The 23,977-nt window shown below is 38.2% G+C and overlaps 1 protein-coding gene across 2 annotated transcripts in view; it reads left to right on the top strand.

Moving 5' to 3' along the window:
- Positions 1–23,977, top strand: part of trim62.1 (tripartite motif containing 62, tandem duplicate 1) — a 42,700-nt gene that overhangs the window by 9,208 nt on the left and 9,515 nt on the right. For both annotated transcript variants that reach the window (XM_015047294.1, XM_015047293.1), the window contains exon 3: positions 21,211–21,306. In XM_015047294.1, the coding sequence (XP_014902780.1) occupies positions 21,211–21,306 (96 nt within the window). The remainder of the gene's footprint in view (positions 1–21,210; positions 21,307–23,977) is intronic.

Raw genomic sequence — 23,977 nt, forward strand, 5'->3', positions numbered from 1 at the left:
TGCATTGGGAACACTACGCAGCTGCTGATGGAGGAATCAGTTCGACAGATCTAATGTGCCTTCTTGTTTTGCATATAAGGAACTGGTTGGTAGATACAATAGATGGTTATATTGTTGGGGGGAGGAACCATCAAACTTCTGCTACACTTCAGTTCATTAACTGAATACATGACTACAGCTGTCACGATAACATATTTTACTGGGCAATAAATTGTCCAGGAAATTATTGTGATAAACAATAACATTGTTGTTGTTTTTTTGAGACTATTTTCCAAGTAATTTATTGATGATGGCATTGTAGTGCAAGTTCACCCTCTTAAAGATCAATAAACACTCCACACTGGAACTGGAAGACATTTTAAATATCCCAAATAAAACACGACGACCAGAAATGATAAATAAAACGGAAATGAAATCCACTCGCAGCCAAAACCAGAAGTAAAATTAACGAATTGCGTTTTTGTGAAGAAAATTGCCCTTCATTTTCGTTTATCATGTGATTAATTGATTCCTCACTTTTTAATCAGTTAATCACATAATTGTTTTCTTTTCCAACTGATGAATGGTTACATTATTAAGGGAATATATATAAAAGCCACCTTTTATTGTTTTGCTGTTTCATTAATGATGGGTAAGAGATGTAAAATTAAAATATAGCAAATCTAATTCTTATGTAGTCTAAATGAAAAAAAATAATAGATGATAGGACTCAATTTCTTAACAGTTGTTATAGTTGATGGCTGAAGGCAGGAAGAATCTCCTGTAGCAGTCTGTGTTACTGTGGCTCTGAATACCCTCTGTTGTGTACTGGCTTCATAAAGAGGATGCTCAGAGTTGTCCGTAATATTCTTTATTTTTATGAAGAATCCGTCTTTGCACAATAAAATCCAGAGGTTTCATGGTTGTTCCAAATCAGAACCAGCCTTTGTTATCAAGTTGTTTAGGTTTTTTAAGTCCTTTACTCTGATATCTGTGTGTGAAACGATCTTTCATAAAGTGAGGCATTATCCAGCCAATTTTAACAACTTTGAAGTATCTGAGACTTGAATTCACATTTTCTATCCTGATTCCCTAAAACTGTGAAATTACACTTTAATGTGTGAGCAGCAAGTACACAGGCATGATTAACAGTGCCAAGGCATTCCTCCTGGCTCTGATTGGTTGTTTCTGCAGATGATCGTAGGACTACACAGTTGAAGCACATGAACTTAATTTTTTTTTTTTTTTTTTTTTCCACTCTCTCAAATTCTAGTTAGGACTTACCGATAGTTTTAACAAATATATAAAAACATTTTTATGAAAGTTGCCTATTATAGCTTTAGAAATTGTCTTTTGTCGTTTTTGAAGAAACATTGAACTAGTCTGCATTATAAGATGTTAACAGTCCTTGTTGGACTGGTATCCTGTGCAAACGTCATCATGTTGAATCAGCTGTGCAAAAGGTGTAAGTTATACTTTACTCAACATCTAACAGAGGGAAATATTGTCTTATTGTTAAAAGTGGAAAAACAAAGTATGATGAAACGGACGTCTTTCTCAAAGCACTCTCATTATAGACATGCAGGAGACTGCATAGATGCATTTGTTTTTACTTCTAACTGATCCAGGAGTGTTGGCACCATTCTGCTCTTTAGAGTTAAAAATCAGAATGGTGTTGACATGCACTTGTTTACCTTTTTGCACAAACGGCATCCTTTAGACAACAGCTCACGAATGCACTCACATTCTAACAGCTACAATTTAATTTCCACATCCGGAGTAAACAAAGCTTTCAATATGCTGGCAAGATTAACAGTCTGAATGAACTTCACTATTCTTATTTTTGCAGAATTGGTTGCTCTCATGCCAAACAGTTCTGCATAAGAACCGCTTTATTATGAAACTCTTAAAATGACAACATGGCGTTCCAGTCCTTCAGTTATGTCACCCATCTGTTACGTCAGGCCATCTCCAACGTTTCTCTGTGTTGACGGGTTTTTGGCTGACCAGCAGCACGTGCTTTTGGTGTGTGTGTGTGTGTGTGTGTGTGTGTGCGTGTGTGTGTGTGTGGAGGATGTAATCCCCTAAGCCTGCCATGTCACTATGTTGACCTCAGACCGTAAGCCTCGTCATGTTGAGAGCTTTACCTCCTGCTGATTTGCGGCCTTTTCCACCCCGTAAGTGCCTACGAGGCCGACGCTTTAAACCACAAACTCACGCCACCACTGATTGTGACATGATGATGTGTGCACACCTGGCCAGTCGGCACATAATTGCCTGCTTGCGCATGAAGGATGTTGCAGACGGATCGGGGAGGATTTGTCTCCTGTTTGGATCGTTGCAGAGATTTCCCTTGGAGCCAATATATTCTGATTGGGATCAAATTTAATCTGGACATCATCAAGGATGGCACAGAATATTATTTGTATGTAGAGTACCAAAGCAAAAAAATGCACCTTCAACTAGAATTGGATCCAGTTTTGCTGCTATTAAATTACTCAAATAATAAACTGATGGAACATATTTGTAGAATCGTTTGTACTTTAATGGACTCTACTAGATGTTTAACCTTTATTTTGTAATACTCAACACAATTTTGGCAATAAATTACTAAAAATATAGATGAGAAAATCACTAAAGCAGGGTTTTTTTATGTTACATAATTGATTTTCCTCATGAAATATTGACTGTTAAAAACAGACTAAAGAGTACAGATTTGCCCTAGGAGGTAACACAAGGTTGTGTTGTAGCACACAGCTGGAATAGAAGGTGTTAGCTTTCCACCATAACCATAATGGTCATATTATAACGCTCCATTATAACCAGTCAGCTCTGCTTCTGCACTTTTTTCCATGGCGTGCTATGCCACCTCTGCCAAACTACTTTTCTTTCCTCTCATCTGAAGTTTTTGTTTTTGTTTTTGCATCTTTATGATATCATTAAGTCTTCCTTAAATAATAACCTTTAATTAAAAAGAGAAAACTTGTAATGCTGTTTTCCCCCATGTGTAAATAAGGGGCATTTTAATGTTGTTTGAGAAATTAAAATGTATAATATTATATATTATGTTTAATAGGACAGATACATCTTTGAAAAAGGAAACTTTACCACTAAATAAACGCAGATAACTACAGATAGTCTTGATTGTTTCTAGCCTCAAATAATTGCCATGTCATATAAGAAGGTTTTTATTAAAAAGACTCAAAGGGTTTTAATTTCGGGGGTGTTTTTTTTTTTTTTTTTTTTGGAGAGAGAGTGAGTCCTTGTCAATATGCCTTGCCACTTTCCCACATTTTTATTACCTCTTTTTAATGAGACTTTACTTTATTTGAGGGTTAACATCTGTTTATTGCATTTTCTTCAATATAAAAACATTATTGGAATATTACACATCTCTTTACTGCTTGTAATTTTACTCGGTTTCACACGTCCTCTACTACATTTCTAACCTAACACCACATACACAACAGAATAGCTTTTTAAGTAATCGCATCGTGGAACAGAGTCGTTTTTTATTGATTAGATATGTGAGGATGATGGCAAAGCGTTTTAGCCGTACAGCGAATGGATCTGAGGGTTTATTCGCCCAATCAGACGTCTCCGCATTTAACACGATGTGGTTTCATGTTTGGATCACAGAGGAAGAAATTTTTCCCATTTGTGGATCACTGTATCACAGCATGACACTCTGACGGTAGTTATATTAAAATTCTTGAGTTGTATCATGGAAACTGCCCAGACTGCTGTAATGGTAACTGGGTTTGGAAAAAACAAAGCTCTTTTTTTTTTCTTTTTTTTTTTTTTTTACCAAACAGCTGTGGCCTAAAGTCGACAGTGAGATCCTGCAGAGGACATAATGGAAGCCACAGCATCCTCTGAGCTTTAATTGGGATGATGGGGACTGCCAGTGAGCTGTGAGCGTCCTCCGTGTTGCAGGGCTGGACTGTCTCTTCCCTGCCGTCGGCTCACCCTCGGGATACGTTTCTGCTCTACCTAGTAGCAGAAAAGCAGCAGATAACGGAGGAAATGGACTGCAGCCTGCTGCTATCCATGCATATTTGCGGATTCGACTTCTATACTGCTCTATAGGTGCTTGGAGGACTGTGTAGTCATGCTGATTTTTAGTTTCGGTAAAGCCCAGACTGCAGCTGACATCTCAGTCAATGTTTTTTTTTTTTTTTTTTTCCTTATCAGATAGCAAGCAGGAGGTTAATGTTAAAAACACTAAAACAGTGTTTTTCCATCTGCCTCTCTACGTGTTAATTATTTGAAAATGGAGGTTGAGCTTTGCAGCCTCTGAAGTCTTCACCAGGTAGAATAATAAAAAAAACCCACGCTGTCATTCACTCAGCGCCTGACCGTGAGCTCTCCCTGCGCCTGCCATCACCACGCATGGCAGTGCTGCTGCTGCAGTAATGAGTCAGGCAATTTCAAGGGCACCCATGGCTGCCATTCCCCGTGGCTCTCCTTAGTCCGCTTCGCTTTCTTTCAGCTGATGCTCTGCTCTCTACAACTTCCTGTGAAAAGAAGCCTCTTTTTAAAAGTCTGTGGATGAATGTTATTTATAAAGCAGCTAGACTTCAGCTCCCACCCAACCAATCCCAAAACAAATGAGTTTTTTCCAGCTTGGTTGTGTGTCAGCGTGGCATGTCAGAGAGGCTTCTTTCATCCACAACGTGAAGCCATCGGGAAAGGCAGATCAGTCACGTTTCATTAGAAGACTCCTGACAGAATATGCCCTTCCAGGAAGAAGCTGCGGCTCGTACCGCACTTATTACTGATAACGCTGATGATGCTCGAGGCGGGAGAGAACCAGGCGGCTTGTTTACTTCAGCCCACGCTGTTGATAGATTAACAGATAAACAGTTGCACCGATTGGAGGAGAGCCGGAGCTGATGCCACATCCGTTGCATCGAGCACTTGGTCTTGTTTGCATGATTACTCGGTTTGCACTTCACTTAAGTGAGTCAGATGTCTGTGCATCTGTTGTGCGTTACATTTATTTGTGTTCAGTCTGTAAAGGGGAATAAATATCGCAGTTCGTCTTGTTTCATGTCAAATGAACATTTAAATGCAGGGCGGAAAAGATGACGGCAAAAGCTGCTGAAAAAATGTAAATCCCTGTTTTGGGTTGCAAGATATTGGAAAATATTGCGATGATGCCATCAGATGGGAAATATATGCATTTTCTTATTTCTTCTCTTTCTCATCTGTGCTTCCATCACTATGTGACCTTTAGGATTTTTGGCAATGCCATTTTTTTGACCCATGTGAGCATTTTCTGCTAATTGATTCTTTCCAACTGGCTAAATATTACTTTAGCATGAAAAATGCCCATTTATAACACCTGGAATATATTAACCAACAATTATTGTGCTCCAAATAGTCAGTTTCTATATGAATACTGCACGCACTGATGTTACAATGAGTTTGATATTTGCGATTTCACCCCTGAACTTTGACTGCAAAAATTATGTTTAACACATCTGATATCATATGATCAATGACTGTGAATGGATGGATTATATTCTGCAAAATAGGCAAGAATAATTGGTCTTTTTAATCCTTCAATATTTTAGTTTTAACCTGGTTGGGTGGTCTCAGTCAAAGAAAATGAGTTCCTGTTTTTTCTTGTTTTGTTTTGACAGAGGTACAGCTTTTGATTCAAACAGAACTTTAAGGAATTGCAAGACTTATGGATGATTGTTTCATTACTGAAATGTGTAAATTGTATAAACCCACTGCAAATGTAGCAGCATACCAAGTAATGCATCTACGCAGTCCTCTGAAAAACTGTTTTTTGCACACAACAATGCTGCAAGTTGACTTGCTAGGACGAGGCTAAATTAACGTTGTTCTTGTGTTAAAAAAGAAAAAGTACAAAAGACAAAAATATTAAAGCAAATGTGCAAGGTGAAAGTAAATATTGTCATTTGAAGTCTTTCTTCTGACCCATAATGGTTCAAAATAGTGAATTTTTCATAGCTGTAGCGATTTGCTAAGGACTCTTTGGTTTTGATGAAACTGCTGTCCTGATGAATCATTGTAGCTCAAGCTGCTACAGTTCTGTATAGGATTTAAATGGAACATGGGTTCCTGGATCACATTATTTGTTGGCACTAAACTTTGAGGCTTGATGAATCTTCTGGCGATGTCGGGATGTAAAAGATGTCCTGTGGATTTGTATTAAACTTAATGCAGACTCGTGCTCCTCATCTGAAGCGAATTACGTTGAAGAGCGATGTCTTTGTTTTTGTTTGTTTTGATGTTTGCGTAGATGTGAGCTGGTGCTCCCTCCCTCTGCAGCCAGGAGACCGTGAGCCCTGGGTTGATTAGCTGGGGAATTAAGACAGATTACAGGCCATTGTTCTCAGGAGGTGTAGGCTAGGCTGGACGGGCTGTAATCTCTTGTAATTCCCAGTGTTCGTGATTTGCTGTTGATTTAATTAGGCTAGCTGCTGATTGGGAGCTTAAAACGAGGTCTCCTATCAGTCGGATGCATGCCTCTGACCTACTGGGTCACTGGGAGAAAGTCTTGAATCCTGGAGATTTTCACCCGATACAATGCAACCAGAGTTTGTTTACCAACAAACCTGAAGCTCCTGCAAAAGCCGAAAAATTGCTGGACATGGTTTGACAGTCTAGTACAAAGTATGTGACTTAATCATTCAAATTCCAATGGAAAATGTTTAGCTTTACTTTCCGAGCACATTTTAACTTGGACTTTAGTATTTTATTTCTGGGTATACTTTAGTTTTTTTCTAGTTTTATCTGACAAAAAGAGATTGTTGAAGGAGAATAAGACTGAAAACATTTTTACTCAGCTACAATAGTTTTGGCCTTGTATTCATTCAGTGGCGTGTAGAAGGTCTGTTGCTCCGTTTCTGTGCTCACACATGGGAAACTTTAGTGCGGCTGATGAAAAATGTGGTAATATTCCCATGGCTTCAAGTTTCTGATTCGACCCTCCCCACTTGGAAATCTTGTTTTGAGTTTAGTTTAGTGGGATTAGGTAAATTATGCAAAATTAAACAGTTCTTTGTTAACATCAGATTACTAAGATTTTGAAAACAAAAGGCAGCTTTTGTTAATCTCTGCTGAACTGAAAACACTTGGTAACACTCCCACAACTCTGATGCCGCACAGAGTTTTCATCTCCAGGTTGTAATGCACATTTTTTTCTACTGCTTGTTCATTGAAAAACTATTTTTTCTATGCCCGCTGTGGTAAGCTGCATTTATTATACAATACTTCTTTTTTCATATAAAAAGTGACCTACAGTTGACTGATGTCTTTGGAGACCACAACCTCATATTTGAGCCTCTAAAAACACTTATAACTGTATATTCAGTTTTGACATACAATAAAAAAAGAATACATAAGGTAACTAAAAACCAAAAGAACTGTGACTGGATTATGTTTATTTTTCATTGTTTGATCCATGAGAGCATTAGCAAATCCCAGTAGATGGGAAAATATTATTAAATGCAATCAGTGGCAGCACTTTATGTAACAAGTAACCTGTTTGATAATGGGGTTAGCTTTATTTTTAGAGCATTGTTTATCTGTCTGGGACTCAGACTCTTTGTATTGGCCACAAAATGTGAGGTAAATTCTCTTTACTATCATATTTATCATTATTATTGTGATTAAAACTTTCTGCTCCATTTAGCTAGCCATAATACAATGTATGTATTTTTATGTTTTGTTGCATTTGATGGTCTTTTAAAACTGCCTCATAAAGATTCAGCATATTTAGTTGAAGAGCTGTGCTGATTGAATCTGCTGATTTCTGCTTGCTGGGCCAACATCCAAAAAAAAAGAAGAAGAATACACATGCATTATTAGAAACCATCAGGGATCTACAAACTTGCTGAGCTGACTGGAAACCACAATTAAAATGGATCCAGCAGAACTGGCTTGGTCTGTAGTGTCACAGAGGGATGTGACAAAAGAGGCACAGGTTGTAAATATTTATGTGAAGTCAGAGGACCGAGTGGAAAAGAAACAGGCATGCGCTTTATTTGGCCGGATGGAGCTGGCGCCGGGCTGCAGCCTGCAGCGAGCCACACACCAGATACAACAACGGGCTCCAGCTGCTAAGATGAAATGAAGGCAAATAAACCAGTTATCTGTGCTGTTCGGGCTGCGGTTGGCCTGCAATAACATCATGTTTTTACACATGGGGATATTTTTTCCCTGGGCACACATTACGTGAGCCCATTGACGACATGAAGTCTTTGCTAATCCTGAAGCTTTTTCTGGAGGTTGATCTCACTGAAGTTGGTTGTCATTAAAAGGAGTTAACCATGAACATATCAAGGGTTAATAAATTCTGTCGTCACATTGTGGCAGGAAAAAAGGATCTGTTGTTTGAGTTGTGATTGGACCTTAACCAGGGAAAAGGTAAGATTGGAAAAACACTGAACCACTCGGATTTCTGTGTTTATGGTTGTTATTGATTGATTGGGAATTCTTTGGAGTCACCAGTTTATCTAAGCATGTCATCTCTTAACCGTTAAACAAACTCAGAGTTTCAAATTATCCAGAGTTTCTCCAGTTTAAACGGGTCATGCACATTTACAATCAATTTTGTCTGATAATTTAAATAATGAACTTAAATATGTACCCAAGTGGTCTAAACCCAGATTTCTTGGATGATATGGCTTAAAAACCCAAGTGTTTCAGTAAATGATTCGATAATTATTATTTTGTTTCAAATATCTGAAACACTGCCAAACAGGTGGCATGACCTTTCCTGTTTCATCCAGAGTTTTCATGCCACACTGTTTATTTTAAGCAGTTATTAGGCAAGGTGGCGTAACCTGAAACTGCTGCTGTGCCAGTTACTCAACAGGTTGTTGCTAGGTAACCATAAGTTACTCTGCAGATTGTTGCTAGGTAACCAAAGAGTGAGTTAGTTGATGCCACTGACCTTGCTTAGCTGGCCATGAGAAGTCAAGCAGCTAAAGTCTTTCCTTTGCCTACATCTCCCAGAATGCTGTGCGGTTCTGGTTTGCTACCCAAGTTACATTTAAATCCATATTTTTTTTAATCTAGATTTCAGTCACAAATGTCCCCAACTTCAAAGTGTTTAACTGCATATTTGCAGAAACTCTGGTATCCTAAATAGTCTTCATCAGTCTAGTTTTCTTCAAAATCAGAAGCTCTTAACTTTTTCCTCAATAGTAACTGATTATTTAATGTAATTTTTCTATATTCATAATCTCAAACCGAATTACCGTGGTGAACCTACCCAAACGGTTACTAAAAATGGCAATACAACATACATTCATCTGCACCTAAAACTTGATCATCTCATGCAGTTTTCTCAGCTTGGAAAAAAAATAAGAAACTACAACCAATGGGCTGCCTCTCTTACCGACAATCTACCGTTATTGAGGTGTTTAATCTGCAAACTACAAAAAAGGTCATACAAAGACAATTTTTGTAGTCACTAAAGGGATTTTGCTCCAACACTTTTATTTTTTAATAAGTTGTAACTGGCAGTATTGCCTTTCCTTTCCATCTGAGCCCAATTAATACATTTTGAAGGGCAAGTTTGTTTACGAGGCTTCATAAATCCATTTAATTTGTTTTTGGTTTGCTTGTTTATTTAGAATAATTAAAGGATAATTAAAATGTCTTAGAATGTGTTAAATGTTCTTTAGAAATGAGTTTACTGATCTTAAAGACTTGCATTATTATACTTTTGTCATATCAGTGGAAAACGGTCTCAAAATGCCAGTGATCAGTTATTTCTGGGACAATTTAGCTACATTTGTTATCGAGACAGGCCTATTGTTGTGTAGTGTTTAACACTTCTTCCATTCTTTTTTCATGCATAGTACTGCTTAACATTCTTGGTGATATTTGATAATGTTGAGCCCAGTTAAAGATTTTCAGTATCTTTCGTGAATCTGTCACCACAGTAATTTATGCTGGGAGCCTTACCTGCAGTGGGTTAGGTTTCCAGATAAGAAAGCTCTGCCTCTCAACCAGTCAATCCCCTGAGAAAATGGAAGAAATTGGGAAGAAAGTGAAGAAATCTCCTCTGTCTCAGTTACAGTTGTTTGACTGTCACTTCATGAGAAGAAGAACAGGGACGGCTTATTCCAAAGTTTGATCCTGCCAAGAAATTGAGAGCCAAAGCAATTTATTTTCCTTGATCACAAAAAGTTTTTTCCTCCTTGCTGATATTGTTTGTTTTTCCTCTCTTTGTCTCAGTTGGGTGTTCAATATTGTCAAGAAAACGTTTTTATACAAAGATAACCTGGGTAAAAAGTTAGATTAATTTATTTAAAGGTGTAGAAAAATCTGTGAAAAAGTAAAACTCTGCTCCCTGCTTAGATCAAACCAGTAATCATAAGTGATAGGTGCTTTTACCAATGGTGGAAAAAAAAACAAAAAAAGAACTTTTACGTGGTTTAAGAAGTTATTACTTAAAACCAGACGGAGTTACAGTTTGGATATTCAAATATCAACATTTGCTTATCTGCAAAACATTTAACAAGTGCAAGTACAGCAAAAACAAAAATCTGTAAGGGCGTTAAATTATTCTTCACAGCTTTGTACGTTTGAGCTGCTAAAGGTCAATTTGTCCATAACAAATGACAATATATGGGCTCAAAGATATAGTTTTAGTGGTTTGGCCTGAATGATGCACCAAGTGTTCATGTGCATTACCTGAAATGATTTGTCAACCATAAGGCTGTGAAATATTTAATCAAACTCCTTAAACCTTTACTTTCACCTTGTTTCCTGGACTGCATCATGCTAAGGTTAGAGGAGGAGTAAAACGGTCCCTGGTTTCAAAGCTTTGCTTCCTATAAAGCTTTAAGCTTCCTTTTATGCCTCATTGATCGGAAGCACATGCTGCTTATTAACGTAATGAAAGAGGTCTACACAATGAGAAATCCATTTGTGCTTTAATGGCATCGCATTAATATTGGAACGCTTAAGCTTGCAATTGGCTGCTTGTTTTTGCCTGCTTACTTTTTTCAGTTATAATTAATCCTCTGATTCCAGCTCCAACCAGTTGAGGTAAACATGTGGACATCCAGTCAGAAAGCCTGGGTTCACCCACTGTGCTGATGGCCAAGTCTTTCATTACTTAGTGTGATTTTAAGGCAGATCTGCTTATCTTTGTGTGAATCGATGGGAGAATTATATTATTATTATTATGATGTGGCAGTCTACGGACTTAATTACTTGTTGTAACAACAATAAATCAGAAAACATGTACAGTGTGTATTCACCACCAACTAATATCTGGAATCTGAGAAAACTTGAGACTCTTATAAATGTTATTTTAATAGTTCAAACACCAAATATACCTTAATACTTACCAAGATATTGGAAATCTTGGCACGATTGCCAGAGTTGGCATTCACCGCCTTCCTCATGCCTCCCCTTTGGTGAACAGCCAATCAGCTGTTAGGGAAGTGAATGGTGCCTCTTGATTGGCTGCTTTGCAAACACCAGCCAATAGCATCTCAAGTAGCATTTTGTCTATGCATTTAATCCTTCTGAGATGCATTTTCTTTCAAATACTTTAGATATACTCCACAAAAAATGATTTGGAATCACTTTCCACAGAAAAATTATTAAATACTGATACACAAATAGCTGCTGTATCTTTGTTTTACTGAATCAGATTGCCACATTGGGTAAAGTTGATTATAATATCTTGATTGACAGATTAAAAGAAGTTGACAGTATTGTCTGGTTCAGATCTTCTTTCACAGACTGGAAATACTTTGTAAATTGGTAATTATAAATCCAAGCTGACAAAGTACCACAAGGCTCCATTCTTGGGCTGTGGATATTCAGTATCTGCATGATTCCATCTGTATCAGATTATATCAGATTATACCTCCCATTTTGCACTACCTTCACGGAATCAAAAATCAACATCTTATCCACAAAGGTTAGATGTTTCTATCAGTTCTTCATTTGCTTAAATATGTAAATAGTTTATTTTATAATATAGTGTATTGCTTTAGTACATTTTGTGTGTGCCCTCTATTTTTAACGTTTCTTCTCTTTTCTCTTGTTTTCCTGTACATTATGATTAACCCTGTTGTGTATAATTGATTCTATACAAATAAAGAAACTGATTAAAAACTTACTGAAATCTACCTTTTTATTTTAAATGACCAACAATTTACCATTGATGTTTTGTTGTATGATAGTTTATAGGTTTGGATTATAAACTTTAATCTAGTAGTAAATCACTAATTATGGGCTGCTGTTGGTTTAATTTGCTGCAGCTAACCTTAGTTTTTTTTTAAGTATCAGTGTTTGCAGACAGCAGAGGATGAGACTTTTTAATGAGTTTCCTGTTAGGTGATGTATAACCCTCTCTGAGATTAGCCCTTCACTCCTGACAGGGCTGACTGATGGCTTGTTCGAAACGAGCTGGAAATGGTTGCTACACTCTGAATATTTCTGAAATTTTATAATACCCTTGTAACAAATTGAAATGTCCACCTGTCAGTCGCTCTGCTTCAGTTGTTAAAAATATATGCACATCTTGGGAACTTATTCTGGAATACCAATGTAGGAACGGCACAGCAGAGGCTGAGCTGGAAAAGCCTCCAGGCTGAAGGTGAAGCACAGGGAGCGAGGGACGAGCAGCCGGCTCGCTCTTATCAGGAAACGCCTCAGATTTCCACTCCAAAACCAACAGCAGTCCCTCTGTTCCTCTTTAATGGCTCTTCATTCTCTGAGTTGATTATCCAACGCAACACTCGCTGCTCTGGGATCCGTTTGTCTTAAACCCGTCACACATCACCCTACTTTGCTGCACTGTGATGTCTGATACCTGACTCAACTTGCTGTGCCAACTCTGTAGACCTTGGTCAGCAGTTGAGCTGCTATAAATCTAGTATAAATATAACTCAACTGATTTGCAGTTTTTATTTTAGCTGCTCGCGGTTGGGATGAAACCTTTGCTTACAGCGTGTCCTTTCTCCCTTCAGGAAGTGGAGCAGCGGCCTCTGAGCATTTATCATTTACATGACATGCCCCATATTCAGAGGACGTGTGAAGGCCGCCAGCATTAGGCCTTCCACTCAACTTGCAGCTTTTTACAAATCTTCTCAATGGTGTTTTACCACTAAATGAGCATGTTGGCTTTATAATCTGTAAACTGAGCTCTTCACTGTAATATTTTAACTGTTTTCTGCTCTAATCTTTCTAACCCTGAAAGTTGACCTTCATGAATTCAATTAAATCAACTTTTTTTTAGCTTTATAAAATGTTATAATGGTGTTCCCTCATCAAAAACATTCCTGGAGTGTTGCTTTGAATCTTTCATGCATGCTTGAGAAAATCCTTGAACGCTTGTTCTGTATCTCCTGCCGAGCTTCCTCCTCACAAAATCCCCTTCCTCCACTCAGCTCCTCCAGACTAGCAGCAGCAGCTACTAGCAAACACCTGGTGGAACGGCGAGTCTGATGAGCTCTGTATAAACTACTTGGACTCCAAGAACAGATGTAAACGGCATAATTAGAAGTATTGTTGTGATGGCATGGAAAGAGCAATAGCTTCTTAAAGAGACAGGCCAATTTTAAGGCATCAGACTGTGAAGTCATATTTCTTGCAAGTTGAGCTGCCTTGTGGCATTTTCATCACAACTGAAAATAACAGTTACCTGATTGTGTATAGAATGACTCTGTCACTGGAAAATACACAATGCAGCCCTTTAAGTACCTTGTTTGGTTTGTCATCGTTTTCATCTAACTCTAGGTGAGTAGTCATCACTTTTATCTCCAGTGGAGGTCTGATCATTCAGGTCATGGACATAAAACATCTATGGTCTCTCCACAAAAACGACATTGGCTTCAGATTCTTTGGGTTCTTCTGGTTTTGATATAAACTCTTTGAAATTGACATTTTTCCACATTGTTTTTACAATTTATCTAAGTTTTAACTCGGGCTCATTATCAGCAGGGATACCTGCTCCAAATTTCACTGCTCAAACCATTATGCTGAATTATTTAGCCATTTTTCTGCATTTCTAAACATCCATTTAGAAAATTGAGGACGTTTGGTGCGTTTATGGTTTTATTTTTTATATCTGCAGATTGTCGGTTCAACAAAACAATGTGCTCCATTTTGAAGGCCTTTTGTTTTTAAACACGTTCATCTAAACTGTGTCATAACAATTGATGCGTGTTATTTGACATTTCTCGGACGTGTTGTGCTCCAGTGGCCAGAGACAGAACAACCGTTAATAGTTTTCCGTAGAACATGAACGTTTTTGAATTGAACAGAGTTACCTGGGCCACCGATCAGAGCCGCTGGTGTGGGTAGTTTAGAGAAAAAGGGACCCATTTTTGACTCCTGTCATTTGCTGCTGGTGTGAGTTTCCCTTTTTATACACAGTCTGAAACTGTAATTACTCTGCACATGGATGGAGTACTGTGTGAGAATGTTGTGTAACCTTTCGTGTTAATATTGAGCTTACAGGCAATTGTTGTTTCAAAGAAATTCTGCAGAAACGGAGAGATGTTCCGCAATGTACCAAAACAGGAAACCTGACTTGGAGAATAGTTTTTTCCTGGATTCAGTGAACTTCAGATTTCTCTAGAGAGTCTCTTAGAAAATGGAAGTAACTTTCACCAGTACAGCTTCAGGCTTTATGAAGGATATTCTTTAGCTTAGTGTCGGATTTTGGCTCTTTTATACTTTGTTTTTGTGATAAAAGGATCCCAAAGTAACTGGATTTTTAAAAATTGTCTGACTCTTAAAATACAGTTTTATTGTCCAGCTGTTGCTCAATACTTTGTTTTGCTTGAAAGGAAGGCCTACAATTGAGGTGCGATCACAGGTATCCTGATCAAGAAGATTAAAATACTGTCATATTGAAAATGGGGTTGAAACGATTAATCGTGTTAATCAAGATGAATCGATTATTTAAATAATTCTCAACTAATTTAGTAATTTCAGTCAACTGGAGCATACAGACTCAAAAGGTCATTTGCTGAAAGAACAACACTCGGAGCAGTAATTATGCCAAAACTGTACAAAAAGATTTACATTTTGCATCTAAGATAAAAAAAATATTAAAAAAAAAAAACTTTGTAAATATGTTCTACCCAGAATTGAACTTGTTGGAAGTATAGTTTACCTGCAGATTAATCATTTGATACAAATGATCAAGCTGTTATTGCATTTTGGGCAATGAAATGATTATTGAAAAATGAACTGAATTTGTTGTTTTGCATATTTAATGTATTTCTAATACTGTATAAAAAATGTTTTAATAATTAAATGAAAAATCAGTTCCAATTACCTGATTAATCTTTGTGAGAATAATAGACTACTAAAATAATCGCTAGTTGCAGCCCTAATTTTAATTAATGTTCTTGCACTCGACTAGACCTGGCTGTTCAAAAATGTTGCCGTGGTTTCAAAAATGGTATGGAGTATTTTTTTAATATCCGGTTGAGTCCTACGTTGGGGGTTTTTTTATATTCAGTGCATCTTTTCCAAATGTTTCCATCTTGACGTCATTCGTCTGGGGTTTAGCAACCGTGTTTGATGTGCTCTGGTACCAGCCTGCCTGTGTTTTGTTGGGCCAGATGTTAAAGGGGAACAGTGTAACTTTCCTCCAGACCTCTGAGCGCGGCCTGCTTAGTCAGCTCAGCTGTCACCGGCCGGCTGTGATGGCTGCGCTCAGGCTGAGCTCAGGCTGCGTGGACACAATGGTTCCCCCCCGGAGAGACTGCAGGCTCTGCTGATGCTGGAAGAAGTGACGCCCTGGAATGTAAAGCACAGCTTGAACTTATTCATATTCACCAGAAACACAAGAGCTTAGCGTCTGACACTGCATTATTTTTGTTGCCCTGATTTTTGTTTTTTTCTAACTTTTTCTTTTGGATTCTGCAGAGAAGTGTTGATGAAAAGGCTCAGCTATATTTTAGTTTATTGTCTAAATACTCCTAACCACTGCTTGCATGTCTGCTTCCTCTTCCTCCTTCTGTTTGAATGATGTCTTTGTTTTTCTTTTACGTTGCATGTTTACTGCAGCTAAATAAACTTGCAAATTTCTTTCCTTGGAATTGGCAGCTGATTTTCCGTGCAATTTAAAGATGTACATCCTTTTTTTTTTTTTTTTATGACCTGAACTGGAGAAGAGGGCACACTAAGGTTGCAGCATAAACTCTAGTAGTGAGTTCAAGGGTCAAAAAGATGAGTAGAAACTTAACTTTGTTTGCATAGTCTGGGCTGTTTGTTTTGCTAATAACATAAATCTTGCTGCGCTTGCATCCAACCGGTATCATTCGTAAAATAAAACCCAAAACCAGGCTGCTGCTGGAGCGTCCCTACTGTTCATGCTTATACTTATACTGTGTTACTTTGTGGTACTATTGTGATAATGATTAGGAAAAAAAAGTTTTTTTTATTACTTTTTTGGGTAACTGTATGGCGGTGGCTTAATGGCACCGCATTCATATCGCCATAAGCACAAATATTGTTCTTAAAAACCATTCCCATTTGAAATAGTCTTCTTCGGTACGTCACTTATTTACTGTTAATAGTCATTTTTCATGACGATAAATCAATATTCTTAGAAATTTTTCACAAGAACTAGGTAGGTGATGACTTATGTCATGTCTTCGGATTCACACCCTAATTTTACACATTGAGATAAACTGTTTAGCTAAACTGATTAAAATTACACAAAAATAATAATTAGTGCTGAATTTTCAGCTGTAATCTTTTACCCTTGTTGCTAACAAAACAAAGCCAAGCTTGAGGTAAAAAATGCACAGCTTATATATCTGTGAAAGTTTGTTAGCGTTGCTATTTACCGATCGAGGTTTGTTGCTAGTTCTTTGACTGCCGTCTGTCCTCAGGCTTCACGTAGTGCGGCGCTGAGCGATGTGAAAGGTCCTTGAACTGTGCAGACAGGAACACACGCGAGCTTGTCACTTTTCATCCGGTCATCGTCAAGACAGCCGGCCACTGAGATAAGCAAAGTGGCTGCTTGATTTGAAAACTGTTCAACTGTTCAACTGCTCGTATCTTACTTTTGCCAAATTGTATTTTGATGTTTTGTGAAGATTATTCATTTTAGCTTTGGGAGTTTATTCAATATCTTACTAATTTAGTATTCCTACTTCTAAATAGTTTGCACCCACACATCAGGTAATCGTATCTTTAATTCTCTTGGCACTCTTTTTACAACCAAACTGATTACTTTTTGTGAAAACTAAATGTTTTTTTCTTGCATTCACTAAGTACTCCCTGGGAGTGACCTTGAGTCCCTTAATTTTGGAAGATCGGTGATTGGCTGATACTTACGGGAAGCCGATCTCGTCAGTCACTAAAAATCAGCCACTGGCTCTATTGCTGTGCTGTGACAGATATTTGACTGACAGACCCAACCTACAGCTCATCTCTGCATGTTCACTGTGGCCAAGTCAGGAACTTTCTTGCTATATTTAGCAACATTTCAAACCAAATATTGGTAAAAATCCAAATAAGCAGTCCATACTAAAAGATTGATGATCATTCAGAAAACTACAAATATGAATTCTAACTATACCTTTTGCTTATCCCTTACTTGATGGTATTTTCTTTATGTAAAATATGTCCTAGAGACGCGTACCGCAATAATAAAGGTCTTGTTATTTGCTGATCTTCTATTTACCTTTGTATCTGCAACAGAATTGCAACCTCACCGCAATGGATGTTGTCAAATGGATTTAATGATGCCCCATTAAATCACTGTGATTTCTGCTGGTTACTTCTGTGGTTACCTACCAATGAACAGACATAAAAGGTTCTCCAAACATTAGAGGATGGATTTGTTCTGTATGCCTGGTCCAGTAAGTGGATCTTTAGTGAGGCTTCATTACTTCTATTTGCTTTTAATGATGCAGGCTGCGGCACATGTAGTTTTATTTAGCTCTTAGCGGAGGCTGGCTGTGAGGCTGGTGGATGTAATAAAGCTCAGAGCTGCCTTGTGCAGTTTTATTAAGGAACCTGTGGGGGAAAAACCGCTGCTATTTTATTCATGTCTTCCATGTATATCTACCTGGGAGCAGCTGACATGACAGGAGGCTGAGAGGAGGAAGGAAATGACAGAAGGATGAAATGAGTTTTAGATTTATAATCCTTCAGACATGACCCCCATTTCCTGCAGCTTCACGTCCTGGGGAAATGTCATGTCAGACTCGTGTTGGTCAGATTGGATGGACAGGAGGGAGACACACACACACGCACACACACACACACAGACTCTGCTAGGAGTGTTTGCTTATACTCGTTATCTGTGTTTTTATGTTATTATATACACTAATTGTTTCCATTTTATAACCTCTCCTAGCCATACATCCTATCTTTCTGTATTTTTAAGATATTTTCTTGTGTATTCTGTCTAAAAGTCGCTTTTTACTTTGCTAGAAATGTCATTCCAGTAAAATCTCCATATGAAGGATGCGTTTTGCTTCCAGGAAGATTACAGGATTATGTAATTGCATGTTATACATGAGGTTTAGGGCCTTAGAGGGGATAATGGCACCACCAAGGTTCATTTTTACTCCTTATAAAAGCTTCCTTTGCCTTTTTAAATCCGGACACACACTACCAATAAAAGTTTATTTTTAAGTGCTGTCTTTCATTAGCATAACGGAGAGAAATGTTCAAACTGTACGTCTAATTTTGGTGAGGAGAGGGCAAAAATTGAGTTGAACATTTATCATGTTCATCTTTTACCATGATTACTTAAATTTCAATTAATGATTAAAAAAAACTGTCTATATATTATTGTAGGGCTGGACGATATGACTGAAACTTGTATTTGCAATATAAGTATTTAATATCAGTTTGATAGTTATTGATTTCCGGTAGTTTCTTGTTTTAAATATCTGAAACTGGTGGCTTGATCTTTTTTATCTACAATTTTCACTTTTTACCAGTTGTGAGGTAGAGGTGGTGACCCTAAACTGCTACAAAAGTTACTCAATAGACTGTTGCTAGGCAACCAAAGAATGAGTGAGTTGCTAGGCAACCAAAGAGCCAGTGAGTCAGTTGATTCCACCAACCTAGCTTGGATCGCTGTGAGAGGTTGATAAGCTGAAGCCTTTCCTACATCTCCCAGAATGCTGTGCGGTTCTGGATCGCAGTTCAGTGAATATTCTTTATTTTTAATATTGGATATTCTGTCACAAGTGTTGGCTATTGATATTAATTACATGTCTGTTGTGATATATATTGGTTCATTATCCAGCCCTATATTGTCTGTACTGTTAATTTTTTACTTTTGTTTTTCTCCACTGTTTTATCAATAAATGTACAAATATAATTAAATATAGCTGATGCATAATCTTAGTGATGCAAATAACCCTAAAGAAGTGCATTATAAATGGAAATGTTTTTCAAGAGCAGTATTTGCGTTTGTGGGGGCCATCGTTTCTGTGTCATGTAGTCACATTCATACATTTACCTAAACAAAAAAGGTAGCAAATACGTCACCTTTATTATCACAATAGTACCACAAGATATTGTGATGACATAGTAAATCCATATCTAACTTAAAAGCCGACGAGTTCTTGCTGCTGCGTCTGTCTGTGTGACCTCAGTTGAGCTCAAAGTTGCCCTTCCCTGATCAGTCAGCCAGCCAGGAGTGGAGCAGGATGTTTTCTCTGCCAGTCTGTCACTCCCGCTCTACCTCAGCAGCCGACGAACGGCTGCAGACAAATGTGCAGCGACGAGACGGAGAGCCCACTGAGCCTGCCGCACTCCTGTCATTAACATGGAGAGTCACGCTCCTTCCTCTCTGCACCAACACACGGTTTCCTCGTTTCTGTTCTGAAAGAAACCTGGATTCATTTCCACAAATCTACATTTACACCTCTTGAAATTTTGCAGGGATTTTATTTAAAAATCTTATTTTGATGGAACCTCTGCATATCGTCTTCCATCAAAGATCTTTTCTTGCATATATTCCAGTTTTTCACGAAGTGTTCAGCTGGATTTTTTTTGTTTGTTTTTTGTGCTTTTGTTCAGAAGTGACTCTTAGGTCAAATCTCATTTCACTTTATATGTCCCTCAGTGTTACCCTCACCATATAGTGTCAAGAACGACATCCAGAGCAATCCTCTTCTTCTGCCTCCAACCATCCGGTTACACCAGCGCCTCAAAGAGAACAAAACAAATTCAATTTACAAATTCATCAAAACGATACAGAAAAAAAATCTTCCTTTTCTGTGCTTTTCACACAGCAATGCGACCCAAATTCAAGGTTTATTTTAATTTATTTTTGCTTATCTGTGACCTACATCCAACTTTGTATTGTTAAGTGTTTTTCCACCTAAATCAAATGAAATGATCAACACAAATTAGTTTTTATTGGATTAATAAAAATTTAAATCAGATGTTGAAGTTTTTCTATCTGCTTCTGGTTTGTGGATTTTGCTCATGTCTTATCTCCTTTCTTGAAGTTTTTGCTTTGTTTCACTGAAACCCTTGGACTTCATTCATCAAAAATTAAACGTAGTGAAAATTATTTTGAATACGCTGCAGTTCCAAAAGCAGCCTGTTTTGATTAATCGTTCTTTGTACGGCTTTCTTTACGTTTCCATTCAGGACGTAAACCATGTTTTCTCGATAATTCTGCAAATTATCTCATTATCAAGTAATTATGAATGCTGGACTCCAAATGAATTTTCTTTGAAGTGATTTTTAGGTTCTGCACGGTAATCTCTTGTTGTAGCCGTTGTTTATTAGCGGCAGTGCATGCAGGCCTCGGTCCATAGACATTTTGGGGTTTAGTCTCTGTTTCTCTCTTTAATCTCGGCACCTGTCTCTTGCCTCAGGCAGACTTGGAGGTGGAGTTCACTGAAGCTTTTGCCTGCTGACTTTGGATGAGACCCAGTTTTCTCTGACAACAGCCTGAAATCTCCAGAGATTTCATATTCTCTTTCATATCTCACTCTCCATCTGGCTTATTTGTTTGGGAGTTGAGGATTAAATCTCTGCCGCCTCATATCCGATCAAACGGAGCTGTAACAAGTAATATAATTTTATCATAACACAACAGGATTTGGGAGGAAATATCTTCCCACTGTTATATCAGAGTAGCTATAATCTTTCAGCTCAAAGTAAAAGTCGAGTGCTTTAAAATTACCACAAAACATGTTTGGATGCGTTGGGGATCTGCTGCTCTGACACGTTTCTGGCCATGTATTGATGATTTGTTGTTTTGTGCTGCAGAGGGAGATGAAGGAGCAGCTGGCTTCGCTGCAGGACAGCGAGAAGGGACACTCGGAGGCCCTCCATCTCCTGCGGAGACAGCTCACGGAGACCAAGGTACTGTAAGCACTTCCCTTTAAACACAAATGTCATTTCTCACACAGAGACTTCAACTGATCACTGCCACTTTCTCTGCAGTGTGTAAACTCAGCAGCTCCAAATTACTGATATCTGAAGGTCCAGAGAAGCTGTATTTATCGTCCATATGGTGGTGTTGTATTTTTGTGTTTTATTTAAAAAGCCCTTGATTGTGGACTTTTAGGTGCTGCGGTTTATTTTCTTACTTGAAGGTTCACATCTTATGTCATATTAAGACGCTCCGAATGCTTGTTATGTTTAAAGTTAATGTTTTATGTAATTATTTAGACATCACTTGCCCAGTGTAGGTTTTGTTGGGTCAAGTGAGTCAAACCTGTTAATAACTTTATAATTAGAAGGCTTGAGATTTACCGGATCCAAACAATTACCAGAACGCACCCTTTCAAAATAAGAGAATCCAGCTCAGATCAAATCCTGCAGGTGAAACACCAGAATCCAGTTTTCAATCTGCTTATATGTAGGAAATGGATCGTTTATTAAGTAGGTATGGAGTGTTTGGTCACTGATTATCTCACTTCCCCGGTGCTTTGGGTTGCCAGGTGATTTCTAACACAGCCTGGTTTTAGTAGCTTTTTAATCTCGAGTCATTGTGTTAATAAGTTAATATTTGCTCACCACCTCACACATCTTTACACTCATCATTCTCTCCTGTCACAACAAACCCTTCAGCTGGATTCACTGGAGGCAAATCATGTCTGATTTCCAAAGAGGAGCTTCGAGTTTTTACTTCCTCCAAATATTTTTGTTAAAGTCCCTGCATGATGTTTCTGCATCGCTCGCCTTCTTGTCCTGGTCTTCTCTGTTTTATCGACTCTCTGGCCGCCTGATATAGGTCGTTCATCTCACTGGAAATGAGCTGATCTCATTAGCTTTACATCCATTTGCAGAGAGTGCTGTTCCTGGAAGTGGGCCACACTGGCAGCATTGATCTTTGTTGCGTTTAGGTAGCTGACAATGAAATGACTTTCGGCTTTCGCTCTTCATTTAGTTCAGAGTTGGAGGGACGAGTTCTCGCGCCAGAAGGAATTCAAACTTTACATATGCTGTCCTCCTGCTCTTCTTTAAGTCGGTGATTTTAGCGCCAAATCGTTGCCTTTATTTCACAACTCTTTTGCCGTTTTGTGCTGTAAATTGAGATTTTCCTCTAACCTCACCAGGGGTTTGCTGGATGAAAAATACTCAGCCTGACGTCTCTGAAGGCTGCAGCCACCCACTCAGTGCCATCACGGCCTGCTGGGCCAAAACAACAAACACGTCGGTGTGACTGATGGCTGCTCCGCTGCAGTCGTCCTCCCCTTTCTTCACACTATCAGTTAAACTCTTAACTAGGTAGGAAATCTTTGGCTCGCCGAGGGATCGTCGTTCTAACGAGCTCACACAGGAAGTGAGAGATTACCTGTCTGCACCGGCCAGCAGGATCACGTCTGCTGCTTGAAAGGAGGAAATTGTGGGTGTGAGGAATTAAAAGTTCAGAGATACAGCTGCTGTTTTTCACAAAGTTAGAGTAGAAGTTGTAAAATATAAGAATTTGACTGATCTATTGAGATGTGGTTGTATGTAGGCAAGTCATGATATTTTTGCCTGATGATAAATTTCAATAAAAGATCATGTTATTTTCAGACCATTTTCCACTGATGTTATGATGGTATAAAAATGCAACTATTATACTGTCTCAAAAATTAATAAATTAATTTCTGAAGAACATTTAACACTGGAAATGGAAGACATTTTAATAATCCAAATAAAATGGATTATGACGTCTCTGTCCCTTTTTCACATCTCTTGTGTGATTAAGCGAACCGTTTTGCTGGGCACCATTTTGTGCCTTTTTGCAGTTTGTCGATTAAACACCTCAGTGGTTGTGAACTGTCCGTAAAACGGAGACGGCCCATTGGCTGTAGGTTTTTTTTGTTTTTTTTTTTCAGTTTGGGAAAACTGTGTTGGATGATTACATTTTAGATGCAGATGCATTTTCAGTTGCTTCTGTCTTACAACAAATGCAACATACCGTCTCTCACAGGTTCACTTCAGCTTTCTTGTGTCGCAACAAGCTCAAAATTTCACATGCTCAAATTTTATTGGTGGTTTGACTGGAGGAGCGCAGGCGACTGTCGCCTCATTGGACGGGTTGCACAGGAAACGAATGGAGAGGGACAACGTCGCCTCCTGTGTGTGTTGAGCCCTGAAAAGAGAAGGGAAGGAGTCCGAAATGAAGCTTTTCCTCCTCCAGTCTCTTTAGTTGAAAGAAACATGATGAAAACAAACAAGCATTTGGTTCTCTTTAATTTATTATGAGATTATTTCATTTATTCCTTGTAGCTACAGGCCTACCTGCATGTATGCATCTTTGTTTGTTTTTAATCAGGCCTTCTGTTCTATGCAAACACTCATTTCTTTAAATGCACATCTTATTTTTGTAAACATTTCTCCTCTTTGGATTCTTCTGTTACTTGAACCTGCTGAGATTTTTAATGGATTCCTCTCCTCTGTCTGCCCACCTGTCCTCCCACTCAGCTTCTCTTTAGTGACTGTTCATGTTTGCCTTTTATTTTTGTTCCTTTTCTTCTGCTTCTGTACAGTTGTCTGAAATACTCCTTATTTTCAGGTTGGATGGTTGTGTACATGTATT

The sequence above is a fragment of the Poecilia latipinna genome, unplaced genomic scaffold (genome assembly GCF_001443285.1).
Source record: "Poecilia latipinna isolate Pla-1442-1.1 unplaced genomic scaffold, P_latipinna-1.0 Scaffold818, whole genome shotgun sequence".
Lineage (NCBI taxonomy): Eukaryota > Metazoa > Chordata > Actinopteri > Cyprinodontiformes > Poeciliidae > Poecilia > Poecilia latipinna.